We start from the raw sequence: 14706 nt of genomic DNA, 5'->3' as shown, positions 1-14706 counted from the left end.
AGGGATGACTGATGGGGTAATTCTAGGTACTATAAAGAGATTTTACCCTAAGGATCATTATCATCTAATGGTCTTTACCTTTTAGGATCTCTGCATCTAATACAGACAAAATACCATTAAAAAGCAAAAATATATTGTATATAATACAGACAAGGTAAATTTTCAAAATAGAAAAATAGATATTTCCAATACACATAGCAGTTAAACATGATACTTTGAAGTGATTATAAGAGAGTAACCAGGAACTGGGCAGAGAATCCAGCTATCATTTTCAGTTTATCAAGAATTACCTTTTGGAAGAGGTATATTTCTAACTATAATGAAGGTAATTGGAGTGTTGATATCCTCAGGTGCTATCTGATCCATAAAGACTTCCCTAGACCTTTTCCCTAACCTCCAAATGATTTCTCTTTGAATACTAAGGAATTATGCTACAGTTCTTTCCTTTACCCCCAACACAACAACCCTATGTTGTATTATATTTTTGTCTAACCGATGTCTCCTGTTAAACTACAGGTTACACAAAGGCAGAGATTGTGCCATTTTCATCTTTGTATCCTTAAGGTTTGGTAGTAGGTACTTGAAGGTGTTTACTAAAATGAAATGAAAGAAATACAGTAGAGGGCACTACTCTGGTAGAGGCTGAAAATCTGTCAGTGAAACAAAGGAAAGAGGAGTATGCAGAAGGAACAGGATAGGAAAGAGGAAATGATAATTGGGAGATTGAGGGCTACAAAAACGGCTCAAAACAGAAGATTAGCCCCTGAATTCTGAAGAACTTCCCATGTGATAAGTGATGGAGGATCACTAGAAGCTTCTGAAAGCATTTAAGTGATAAGGGATAGGCTACAAAAAAAGACTTGGGTTAAAAGGTTGTCTTTATCTTTTGAGCTTGAGGCAAGGCAAAATATCTGATTAGAAATGCTCTACAGACAGAATTAAATGAAGGAGGAGAGAAGTGAAGGTAGTTACAGTTTAACATTGTAGAGAAGACAGGAGTCCCAGAATTATTGTATTTGATAAGACTCAAGAAACACACAGTCCATTTGAAAACAAAGGCAACCACCATTAAAAAAAAGTTTATTTTTAAAAGAAAAGAATTATTGACTTAGTAAATTAAGTAATTTGGTTATGGTATCTGAAGAAACTTTAAAAAGTTCTATATCCTGTCAGATAGTTGGTCTATTATATTATTTTAGTGAACTTCAGTAAATCAAATTCCCAAACCTCTCTAGATAGCTCATAAATTTATTTTGCAATCCCTATTTTCAGCATATTCATTCTTTCATTAGGCTTATTTCTTTTTGCTCTAATCTGATTAAAGATATAAAATATACATCATTAGTGATGTCACAAAATCATCATAAAGAATAAAATCTATTACCTTTTTCTCCAGACTAAGCAATGCTAACACTTTACTATTTGCTTATAATAATCTTTCAATTATTCAGTCTTCGCTGGGGCTTATCCAGTTTCCCCCAGATCTCCTTAAAATATTGAACTCAAAACTAGAAGCTATATTGTATGTAGTTTGCCCAGGTCTGTGTTATCAGTTTTCATTACCAGAAAGTCTCTGGATTATGCTGGCTTTTTAACCTAGAATTACTTTACTGAATCACATCTATTCATGTTCAGATTAAGACTTCACTAACAATACTAGATCTGATACAGTGAAGAGAATGCTAGACTTCAAAGAACATGCTTGCCACAGATATGAACTTAAGTCATAGCTTCACCCAAGTAGTTAGGTGGGCACAGTGAAGAGAATGCTGGGCGTGGAGTCAGGAAGACCTGAATTCAAAATCCAGTCTTGGATACTTCCTCTGTGAGCCTGGTCAACTAACTTAACTTCTATCTACCTCAGTTTCTCCAACTGTAAAATGGGGATAAAATTTCCCCTGCAGGGTTGTTGTGAGGATCAAATGAGAAAATATTTGCAAGCACTTGACACATAGTATATGCTTAATAAATGCTTGTTTTTTTCCTTTTGAAAGGGGATAATACAGCATCTCTTGTATTAACCACAGAGTCATGTATAAAAAAGTGCTTTATAAACCTTAAAGTGTTCTTTAAAAATTGGCTATTATTTCAACCACTAGCGAAGTATGTCATCTTGTACGTTTATTGTTCATCTCCCCTTTACTAGACTTATGTGGCATTTTTCCCTAATAAAACATAATTTAAATACAGTCTCCAAGATCTCTATAATCTTTGGTAGCTTCTATTAGGTGGATAAACAAATATACTAGAAGTTGTACCTGGGTAGCTATAAACTTATTACAATGATACCGTCAATATTCAAAACAATTTTTGGAATCCCATTTTTGGAAATGTCTTCAGATCCAATTCATGTGCCGCATAAGGGAAGGGAATAGGCATTTAGATAGCAGAGACTATGTGCCAAGCACTGTGCTAAGAGCTTTTTATAAATCTTATCTCATTTAATCTTTACAACAACCTTGCAAAGTAGGTGCCATTATTCATCTTTTACTGTGAAGGAAACTGAAGGAAAGAGAGGTTAAGGAGGATCACACAGCCAGGAAGTATCTGAGGTTGGGTCTGAACTCAGACCCAGCACTCCCATCATACAAAAATCAATCTCATTACGTTAGTCACCACTTGTTTGTTTGTTTTTTTCAATTAAAAGCAATTTTCATCCAGGTTGAGTACCCATTATGTTTATAAAATTTAGTTCCAGGTGACTTAGAACTGTTTCAGAAAATCAAATGCACCCTCAAAAGCAAAGATTTGCCATCACTGAAGCTCCTCCAAAGGCGATTCTAAAAGAGGTGTTCCCAAAATGTACGATGGCAGCATAACTATACTAAGTGTAGAACCTAACAAAGTTCTTAGAAGATCACCTGTCATCAGGATGTCTAAGTTCTAGTATATCTCTTTTTTTTAAAATCCATCTCATTTTGCAGTAAAACTTCCAGAACTCTAACTTAAGTGAATTACATTTTTTAAAATTTAATTTAATTCATTTTTTATTTACAAACAAAAACAAAAGGCCAAAGAACACTACTACGTTTTAAAGTCTTATCTGTTCCTTTTTAATTCATGTGAAGTACTTTACATACTAAGATATCCAATAATTGACGGCAACAATGTATCCGTGCCATTTCTTTAATAGAGGGACAGAAAAATATGGATGTATAACAAATCCTCATAAGTGATTCTAAACATAATATCTGTAGTAAATAAAATTATTTTGCCACCATGTATTTCTGATAATTCATGTACATCTTATTTCCTTAGCCATCATATATTTTATCTAAGAAAAGCATCTTTGTCTAAATCAGACACTATTAATAACAGAAAAAAACCCATCACTGGATAAACAAAGCAAGAAATAAATCATTTACCTTGGCTCATTCTCTGTAGATTGGGAAAGGAACAGTTTGGAAGGGCTTTCCACAAATATAGCACTTCAATGGATGCTAGCACACAGAGCTCTTTGGTCGGTGTTTGTTTACGAAATCTCTCTGCCTGTAAATTGTTAAAATAATAAATCATAATACCTACTATTTATACAGCACTTCAAGGTTTGCAAGTGCTTTCCAAATGTGATCTGATTTTTTCAGCACAACAACCTTACGAAGTAGGTCCTGTTATTAACATCCATTTTACAGATTGGGATACTAAGGCAGACTGAAGCTAAGTGATCAGATCTTAAACTAGAGATTAAGGGATCCCTAAGGAGAAAGATTCTCTTTTCCCATGCCTGGTAGCTCTGTCATTCAGACATATATTCTGAAATATATCGCTATCCACTAAGTCACTACTCCCAGCTGGTAAGCCTTCCATACATTCACCAGTACCTTGGTTTTTCCATAGTGTTCAATTATGCTCCATAAAACTCTGATGACTGAGGGGAAGTTCTCCATATCTTAGGTATATCAGTATGCCCAAGTAGCTTCATCCTCAATAACAAAAGAAATATGTCCACTGCTAGGAAATACTAGAAACAGTGTGACATACTGGCACACAGCTATCTTTCCTTAGGAATGGGACAATGGAAAAATGCTGAACCTTATTAGAATGTGTGGACAGAAAAAGATAAGTAATTAAAGCTTCAGGATCCAGGAACCAAATTCCCATTACCCCTTCTTTTTTCTAGAAGAGAAAATGGGTAACCAGTGGGAACTGTAAACTTGCATAAATTCATCTGGGCCTGAGAAGTGAATAACAGATTACAACAGAGGGCTGCTGAAATTGGTTGTTTTGGGAAATTGGTTATAATAGTTTAAAACAGGTCCCACTTAGGGTGAGATTTGGTTATAATGTACAGTCAATTCTCAGCTTTCACAAGGGTAACATTCCTAGAAAATGGTACAAAAGTAAACACCACAAATGTTGGTACATTAAACCTATAGGAGATAGAGGGTTAGGTTCCTGCATTACCAAAAAATGCAATCCTTCATTAGAGATTGCTAAAAATACAATTTTCTCCACACAATTCTTTATATAAAACATTAATTCTGATGATAGGCACTTTTCCTAACACACTAATCAAGAAATAACCCATAAAATGCAGTACACAGAATAAAACTGGTAACACGCAAAACATTTTTCTCACTAGTAACTTCCTGGAATTCTGTGACCATTTGTGCTAACATAAAAAAAGAATCAAACAACCCAAACCTTAATTTGAGACAATATTCACTTTTCATTCATGACACATGAAATCTAGAGTGCCATAAATACTTTGCTCCTTTTAACAGATATAATGACTCATTCATTCATTAATACTAAACTCATGACTGACAGCAGCTGTGGACAATGCAACATGTAGTTTATCTAACACCTTTATTTTCTTACTAAGCTTCATCACTGGCTTTTCACACTTGTGCTTAGAGCCCAAAGGACTTGCGCTGTACTTTGGGGGCACACCTGTAACACAAACCTTGAGTTTTAAAGGTAAACAATGAAAATATGCAATGAATGCAGAGGCAGCTCTTTGCAACAGTACAGTGAAAAAGGACCAGAGAAGGACCTAGGATGAAACCAGCTGCTCTACAAAGTTGTGTGCATTGAGCCTCTCACTTTTTTTTCTCTATTGCACAAGCCAGGAATGTGCACACTAGTCAACATGAAAGTGAAAATGAAGTTACTAATGAAATCACACGAATGCACAAATTAAATGTGCGATGCTGAGGACCGACTGTTGTAAAGACTTTATTATGAATCAATATTCATGAAGGTAACTTTATACAGGATATGCCTGCACCTAATTCCTGCTCAGCATGAATAATAGTCATGCTAATAATTTTATATCTAATGAATTTGCGTCTTTACAACATTTTAAAGGATTTTGTTTTGACATCCTGAATGCATGCAAATCTGCCTGACATACCTGACATGCTATCAAGACATGGAAATTTTAAGAATGTAAATGAAAAAGGAAGATATGTTAACTCATAAAAATATTCAGAACCCCTGCTAGATAATGAGGTTTTTTTTAATGGGATCTTTCAAATTGGGCTTTTTTTTTTTTTGGTCTATGATTTTATTGAATTTTTTAAATTTTTCTCAATTTCATTACTTTCAGCTATATCCTCATATAAATTCTAATCCATGCTAAACTATTTCATTAAATTGCCTTTCAAACCTAATAAATTTAAAATAAGAATAAGGTGTAAAATAAATTTAAGTGTTACATAACCCAAGATAATTCAGCTAAATTAATATCTAATTTGAGAGGTAGCTCCTTAGAATTCAGCCTTCTTTGGTGAGCAATTTTTTTTAAATTTCTTATTTATTTATTTCTTACTTTTCTTGAGTCAAGACCTGAATGTTTTTTGGGCTCTCCAATGTAGAAAATCATGTGCCTGTTACCTCTTCCCCAGCATTTGCCAACTCTTTCTCCAAGTTTTAGATGAAGTATCTATAGACAACTTGGTAGGCCCTGGGGCATCCCATACTGAGGTAGGATTTAGTGCAGATATTTGATAAACTTAGCCTGCTAAAGCTTAAAATTCTCCTGTTCAAGGGATTCACTATCCTCAGCCTCTCTTGTAGCTGGGATCACAGGCACGGGCCTCCATGCCCAGATAATGTTACTAGCTTTTAATATAATTATCTGATACCTTCTCAAAAGTAGCATTGGTTACAAATGATGATAACCATCAAATGCCAAATATGTTATCAGTTTCAAAGTACCTTTTTGACTGAGAATTGCTCAATTTGGTTGTTTTTCCTTTTAAAAAGCCTCTGTACCTCTCTGAATACGACCTGTGCCCCGTCCATATCACCAGTGGCTCCCTGGCAAACTGGAAGAAATTACAACAACATTTTTTAGGATATCAGAACAGGTGAGCAAGGGAAGCCAACATTTATTACATCCTGCATACGTTACAGAAGAGGAAACAAACAAAAGTAAATATTTTTAGACAGAAGACAAATATTTAAGAAAATAGCTGCAGCATTTTGAGAAAAATTAGTCAAACGAGCATTTATTGATTAGGTGCTTATATTCTCAGAGCTGTGGAGGATACTAGACGTAGGAGACGTTCTCTGTCTGCTAAGATCTTCTACCTTGCTGGGGAATAAAAACAGCTAGCTAACTTTAGAAGAAGATATGTAATTAAATGCTGGATCATAGCACAACAGGTTACAAGCTATACAAAGAGGGAGGGAGGGAGGGAAGGAGGGAGGGGGGGAGAGAGAGAGAGGAAGAGAGAGAGAGAGAGAGAGAGAGAGCAAGTTAGCGAGCAGTAAAGGCTGGAGTATTGGGAAAGGTTTCATATGAAGGAAGTGGAATTTTTGAGCTTCAACTTGAAGTTCATTAATTCATGGACCAGCTCAAATCCTGCTAAGTTATCTTCCCTTGTAATTGTAGCTAGAGGGATTCGTTCCTGACTGCATCCTATGGTATTTTTTTTCATGGCTATTTGTGTATTTGTCTTACCTGCCCCACAAGATTATAAAATTTTGTGGGCAGAGACCACCTTTTAACACATTTTTAATCTTTCATAGGAATAGGACATGGACCTGTGATTTCAGTGGCACAGGGAACTCACTGAAGAGGCATCTCTTACTGTCAGTTCAGGTTGGCATTTTCTCTGTAACTTTTAGTTCTAGAGAGCTGCCTAGAGCACTGAGAGGTTAATCTGACTTGCCCTTGTTCACGCAGCCAGTGTGTCAAAGGCAAGATCTGACACCAGATCTTCCTGGCTCTGAGGCTGGCCCTCTACACCTTCCTTTTTATAAAACCTAACATAGTGCTTTGTCACAAGCCTGTAGGCCTGGGCCTCTGTAGGTCTCTGATATTCCTAGTGTTATCACAGACTCAGGAAGGCAGGGTAACACACCTGGAGAGAAGGCCTAAAATAAGTACTTGCTGAAGCAATATTCTACTGTCACTATGCTAAATTTGAGTTTATTTTTCTTGGTCTATGTTCAGTGAAGATGGTAAAAGTTTTCACACATTATGTCAGTCTATGGATAATTTAAAAATCATCAAATTATTGTATAACCTTCCCTTCTCTTGGGCAAACAAATCCAATCCATTTAACTTCTACTAATAAGACTCACTTTCCAACCCTTCAACATGCTGACACATTCAAGACACTAACTTAATTATTTGCTGATTAATTTTTTTCTGAGTCCCTGCAAATTCTGAATATTGCCTTAAGCATGTATCATATTCCAATCAATTACAGGTTAATAGTTTGTAAACATGAGCCAATGACACATAAAAATGAGTGTCCTTTTGGGATAACAATAAGCAAACATAAACACATAAATGCATTTGAACCTCAGAAAGGAATAATGCCCTCCTAACAACAAGGCTGATGGGAGATTGTCTACATATTAAGATATCCACAATATATAAAACTACATCTCATAATTAGCTACATTTCACTTTTAAGGGATGGAAAGGAGAAGCGGTATCTTATGAAAGTCAAATATACCATAGAAGGAAATACCAATATTAAAACTAATCAAACTCTTGTGTGGGATAATAATGAACCTCCATAATTTTGATCTCAAATGATATGTTTATGGAATAGCCCATGGTTCTCAAATATACAGCATGTACAGCAGTTTAATTTTTAAATCACATTCTTTTTATTAAACCACATTTATGACATCTGCCTGGAATGATCTGCATGAAAGCTTGCAGAAAACTAGATAATCTTTTAGGCTCTCTTCTAATCTGAAATGACAGAAATGTAAAGTTATGCATCAGATGGTAGATCAGTGGCCAGCTGTGACATTTTCCCCACTAGGAGGCAACAGTTCTCCACTTATGCTCATTTGCAAAGCCACACAATATGGAATAACTCATTCATGCCCGAGAAGAAACCCCCACTCACCTGCAGTTAAATATGCGTAATAGCATTGAGACCACCTTGACTCATTTTTGAGTCTTTCAAAGGAACTGAAAGCATCTTTAAAGTTCAACTCTATCATACTGCACCAACCTACAAAAGAAATAGTTTTAAAATTATCACTAAAAAGTAAAGAGTTTTATAGAACCACCTTTTAAAATTAACTACAGAATTCTGAACAGCTAACCTGTTGTTTCTATCTTTAGCCATCAGACCTGTGCCATCTGAAAAACTTATAGCACAAAGTTCCTTATCCCCAGAAAGATATTTAATGTGGAAGTTATAAATAAGGCAAAGTACTTCCTGATTTCAGGCTCACATCAAGTATGTCAGGGAATGATTTAAAGATTTCTAGGAAAATACAGTAGTTTGCCTTTTCTAGCTCTCAAACTTGCATCATCCAAACTGAAAGTACAAATATATAGGCATACGCCCATAGAAATGTAGGATATGACAAAGTGTCAGTTCCAAGGATGTTTAAAGCACTTTTCTGATTCATGGTATGAAGTCTCAATTATGATATGAAATAGAATAACCAGGCTGAACCTTTTTAATTGATGAGAAAATAGATGCAAAAGGCTCAGGTTACTTGCTTTACATTTTAAAAATAAAATAACTGTGGAACTACTAAAGCAAACTGATTTCCCAATTCAATTCCTGCCCTTTAAGAATGTCCTGAAAAGGGTTAATAGCATGATAATGATAACTCACACAAAAGGAATTTTATTCCTAATGGTTAGTTACAGGAACAAGTAGATGTATCTTTAAATAAAAAGACTTGTGCATTCAAGTTCGTAGAATTCAATGTCATGTTCTGACATTGGCTTGTGATATGAAGCCTATATATTTTGTAAGCAAGTCTTGAGTCACCTAATTGTCCCCAGATTCTGAGAGCACAACGAGGTTTTTCATTTATGCTCCTACAAAGTCATGATCTAGATCCAAAAAAGTCTTGAGTAGGGGTAAAAAAAAATAGCATCATTTCATTCAATTTCACTGGGACGCATTTCAGTGCTGCTTTATAGCCATTAAATTTCAGCAAAATGCAGATTACATCATATTAAATTTCAGAAACCTGCAGATGATACTAGCATGTTTTATAGCTGTACTTAATCATTTTCTATTATTACAAGGATATTTCAAAATTTAATATCAATTACTGAATAATTTTGAGTATTTGGGTTACCCCCAATTTAGTTTTTAGTGACAGGTAAAAAATCATTTGTACCTACACTTGGGAATGAGGAAGCAGCTGCATAATAAATGTTATGCTAAAAGAACACCAATAAGGGATCCTAGGAAAAGTGACCAAAAGGCCACATCAAAGCTTTTTTTCCTTTTAATTAGGAGTATCTTATTGAGAAATATTGATCTTTAGTTGAAAGGACTCTTGGTTAAAGTGTTGAAACGATTTATTTGCTTTGTTTATTTGTTATTTTTCTATTGATAAGTACCTGTGTTTGGGTAAGGAATTACATAATGGAGTGGACAAGTGTTTTGGTTTTCTGTCTAGCATTTTAATCAACTTAAAATATTTGATTTATTTTTTGTCTTGTTTTTAGAATACATTTAAAAAAAGTTTTTAGTTTCAAATTAATTCCCTCACTTAAGATCTTCCCTCACCCACTGAGGCAGCAAGCTATATGATGCCTATTATACATGGGAAGTCATGCAAAAGAAATACTTTCCTTTTTAAAAATAATATTTATTTAATTTTAGTTTTCAATAGTCACTTTCATAAGCTTTTGAGCTTAAATATTTTCTTTATAAAAAGTCACAGCAACTACAAAGTGCTGAAGGATTGAAAAAGGACAGGGAAGGAGAATGCAATGCTAACGAACAGCTTATTTCAAATGCTTGTTTTATAAATTCACTTAAAAGCAAAGAAGTAGATGCTGTAAGTGAACTTTGAACAATTATATTTTGCATTTCAATACTCATTCTAGCATTTTCCCATGACCTTTACAATTAAAATAATACTATCTTAGAGCAGTGATAGGAAGCCAAGCTAGAATAGCACATTATTATTTCATTCTCTGCTAGCTCTGTGATCACCCTTGTTATTAAAGAAGATACGAAGCTTTTAACAATATACACAAATTGAAATGCATTAAGGAGGAAGTAGACACCAACAGATATATCCTATGACAGCAAAAGGCATGACCTTTATACTTACCAATTTCATAGAGACAGACATGTTGAATTTCTCGCTGATCTATAGCAAGTTCCAGAGCCGTATGGAAAGAAGTCAAGGCACTGTTGATCTGACACTAAGGAAGAGAAAAACAAACAAAAACAAAACCCATAAAATTGAATTAACATCTACTATCTCAAATTATATCTGCAATAGCTATCATCATAATGCAAAGTTGTCACTGCTGCTATCATGAGGTACTGACAAAGTATAACTCCTTGAAATGTTTTATCCACTGTCTAAATTCTACACACGTTTCAGAACATAATTCTAGTCTGACTTCTCCATGAAGAATATTCTTACTGTTAGAGTGCCCAAAGGTGATCCCATTTCTTGAATGTTTTATGGTCCTCATGCTGATCAATCACAGGAGTTTGCCATTGTCATGGATACTGTCCTGCACAAAGGCCAAATAGAAGATGACTTCCTCATGGGGCTCTCCAGAAGCTCTCTTTGTGGATGACATTTTGCCAATTACATCAAGCTTTGAATTACTACATGGTCTCATCCATAAGTGCTACAAGCACTAAAAATGGGCTAAATATATACCAACATATACATGAACAATGAAGTGGAAGAGCTTACTAGTGCTCAGATTATGATATACAATTAGCTAGATTGGCAGATAGGAAGCCTCAATGATTGGGTCTGTTAGCAAACATTGCAACTTTCCCCATCACGGTTTTGGCATGTTGCAGGTGGGCATGAGAAATTAAATGGGAATTTGGGGGAAGCTGCAGACAACACAGAAAAAGTTTAGAAACTCAGAAATGTGTAAAATATATGTATAGCATTGTATAATATCAACATATTTTATCTTTCAATACTATAATAATTCAGACTTCTTCTCTGATACAAAGGGAGGACCAAAGATTTTATGCAAATTTTCCAGATCACGGGGTGGGGGCACCACACCCAAAACCCTCGTGATGTGGAAGGGGTAACTGTGCATCCTGGACAGAGACTACAAAGAGAAAACAAGCTAGGCTGCATTGCGCCTGGGAAATTAGGTAACTCTTTCAAATGGTCCCCAAAATTATTCCCTGCTACCAAAGCCTATCTTTTTCAAGCTAATATTCTTCAGGATAACAATGTCAGAAGAAGTAAAACTTTAAGTGACCCAAAGGACCATGAAAAGAAGACACACAGTGGGTGAAAATGGGCTGAAGAAATAGGCTAGATGAGGACTTATACATAAAAAGTGGTAGAAAGGAGATGGCCTCGTAATCTAGGCAACTCAATGGTACAACCAAAAGTCAGGAAGACCTGAGTTCAAGCTGGCTTCAGACACTTACTGTGTCACCCTGAGCAAGGTCACTTAACCTCTATCTGTCTCAGTTTCCTCGTCTGTAAAAGGAGGATAAAATAGAACCTACCTCCTAGGTTGTAGTGAGGGAAAGAAATGAAGTAACATGTCTGGAACCTTGCGAACCCCAAAGTATTATGTAAATGCCAGCTATTACTAGTGTAAGTGAAGGAAAAATTCAAGGCCCAAATCCTGTAGTGAATTCATGAAATGTTGGCACTAAAGAACCTTGGAAGACCTACGGAAAGACAAGGAGAAAAATTGGACAAGAAAGTAATGTTGGCTTGTGTTTGCTTGTGAAGGAAGGGGATGCACCGATGAACATAGGATTATTAATAAAGACCTGAACAGGCACCTCAGAATCTGTCTAGTCCAGAAATCTTCAAAATCTGGGATCCACTAACTTGTTTTAAAAAAAATATTTTTATAGCTTATTTCAATGCAATTGCTTTCCTTTACAATTATCATTCTGAGAAGGGGTCCATAGGCTTCACCAGATTTCCAAAGGGGTTTCATGATACTAAAAAGGTTAAGAGCTGCTTGATCTAGTCCAATTATCTCATTTTGTATATGAATAAGCTGAGGCCCAAAGAAATAAAATAAAATATTTTACCACATGGGAAATAAATGGGAAAGCCAAGATTCAGACTCAGGACCTTTGACTCTATCTAATAATCTTTCCACCATGTTGCCTCTCTCTGCCTGCCTTCAAGATTGTAGATCCACTAAAGTACTGATTATTGGAAGAAAAAAATGGACATTTGCTTTCCTTTTATATTAAAATTCTTTTTTATCCCTTACTTTTTTATACTAACTCTGAGGTCCAGTGACGCTGGCCTCCTTGTTGGACCTCCCCCAAGACATTTCACATCCCTAGCCTCTGGACATTTTCTCAGACTGTCCCCCAAGCTTGGATTGTTCTCCCTTCTCATCTCCAGTTCCTGGCTTCCTTTAAAGACCCAGCTAAAATCCCGTCTTTTACAGTAAATCTTTTCTGATCCCCCTTAATGCTGTTATTGCCCTCCCCTATTTCCAATTTATGTTGTATCATGTTTTATCATTTCTGTAAGTTGCCTGTCCCCTGTTAGACTCTGAGTCCCTTAAGAACAGGGATTCTTTTACCTTTCTTTGGATCTTCAGAGCTCAGTAGAGTGCTTGGCACATAGTAGGGGCCTAATAAATATTTTCTGACTGGTTGGATGACTGAGAGAACAATATTTGAAACAGAACACAAATTACTAAAAAAAAAAATAAGTGAAGAGCCAGTTGGTTTAAAGCAATAATTTAAAAATTCTATATATTTGTGATTTCCTCACTATTAAAGATGCATTTTCCACCAAAAGAAATGGAAACTCCTCTTGCTTTAGTGGAAGCAGCTAGGTGGTTCAGTGGACAGAGTGCTAGACCTGGAATCAGGAAGACCTAAGTTCATGTCTGGATTCAGACACTTAATGCAAGTCATTTAACCCTCTTTGCTTCAGTTTCCTCATTTGTAAAATGAGTTGGAGAAGGAAATGGCAAACCACTCCAGTCTTTGCCAAGAAAGCCCCATGAATAATATGGTCCACAGGGGTCCCAAAGAGTAGGACTAAACAACTGAACAACAACAACAACAACATACTTTAATACCTATTCTTCTTAAGTTGCCATAACCAGAGGAATTCATTGTTTTGGGACCACCTGTGATGGCAAGCAAAGGAGGACCTTTTGCCATTTTTGTTTTAGTATAATCAAGTGCCTCTGATTGAATCTTGCTTTTATCAACCAAGAGTCTTTACTGGGAATAAAGTACAGAAACAAGAGTCTCTTTAACTAGAAATAGTATATGTATTTGCATTGTAATGATTTTAATGTGATTAAACATCTTCCTCACCCATTAATGTACCTGGGATGAGGCACTGATTCTCAAGGGCTGTGATGCCCTCTGGCTCTAAAAAAATGTGTCAATACTCTGAGGGAGAGGTTTTACTTTGGGGCTCACTGACTAAAAGTGTTTGTTTGGCCAGATGAGACTCTGCGTTTGATTAAAGTGATTGCTCACTCCTCAAAAGTTGCCTTTTCTTTTAGAAAAGCAGATCAAAGACCCTGTGATAACAGGCCCCTCTGTGTATGTATGTACACCACCTTTTTAGTGATGCATCTCCCTAATCTTGGACCACAGGCACAGAGCCTAATTCATGATCAAAGCCTTCCTTCAAATGTGCTTCGGAGGCATTGACCTTAAAAATCCAGGGTCCCCTCCATGCCAAAAGATGCACTAGATGTACTAGAATAAGACTTTACTAGACTTAAAAGAGATTAATTCCAAGTGAAGTCATAATAAAATGACAATGTCAAGGCTAGGCAGAAATAGCAGACAGAAACTCTATGCCTCTTCTCTCTAGCTTGACTCCCTGGTGAACCAATTCAACTCCACATTGATCACCTCTCTTGAATCCCTACCCTACAGGTTTCCATTGTCTCATTAATTACGCCCTCCTAAGCCTCAGCCTTGATCCCTCTCACCATTTGCCACCTTTGCTCCTACTCATGTGTTACTCAACAAACATGGAGGAAATCATGCCACCATTTTGACTGACCTACTTTATGTTACACAACCTCAAAAAGACTTTCACTGTGAGGCAAGCCTACTATACCTCCCTTATCAATTTACTAACCACTCCATGACGGCTCTTTCAAACCTTTACATTCCTCCTCAAACTTCCCGTGGTTCCCCTCTCTCGGCCAAGAACCTTGCCTCATATTTTATAGGCCATTCAACTTAGGGGTTTCTCTTCTCCCCTCCTCATCTCCTATTATTTAGGTACCTTCTGCTACTCCTCCTCCTTTGCCCTTATCTCACATAATGAAGTGGCCTTACTCCCTACCAA

At 36.1% G+C, this 14706-nt stretch overlaps 1 protein-coding gene across 3 annotated transcripts in view; it reads right to left on the bottom strand.

The window, feature by feature from the left end:
* The window catches only part of TTC39C (tetratricopeptide repeat domain 39C), a 109535-nt gene that overhangs the window by 10512 nt on the left and 84317 nt on the right, over nucleotides 1-14706 (bottom strand). For all 3 annotated transcript variants that reach the window (XM_072604425.1, XM_072604426.1, XM_072604427.1), the window contains exons 7-10: nucleotides 10513-10606; nucleotides 8322-8429; nucleotides 6163-6272; nucleotides 3366-3489 (exon numbers count right to left, since the gene is read on the bottom strand). In XM_072604425.1, the coding sequence (XP_072460526.1) occupies nucleotides 3366-3489; nucleotides 6163-6272; nucleotides 8322-8429; nucleotides 10513-10606 (436 nt within the window). The remainder of the gene's footprint in view (nucleotides 1-3365; nucleotides 3490-6162; nucleotides 6273-8321; nucleotides 8430-10512; nucleotides 10607-14706) is intronic.

Source organism: Notamacropus eugenii, chromosome 4 (assembly GCF_028372415.1).
Source record: "Notamacropus eugenii isolate mMacEug1 chromosome 4, mMacEug1.pri_v2, whole genome shotgun sequence".
Lineage (NCBI taxonomy): Eukaryota > Metazoa > Chordata > Mammalia > Diprotodontia > Macropodidae > Notamacropus > Notamacropus eugenii.
This window is presented reverse-complemented; position numbering and strand designations above follow the sequence as displayed.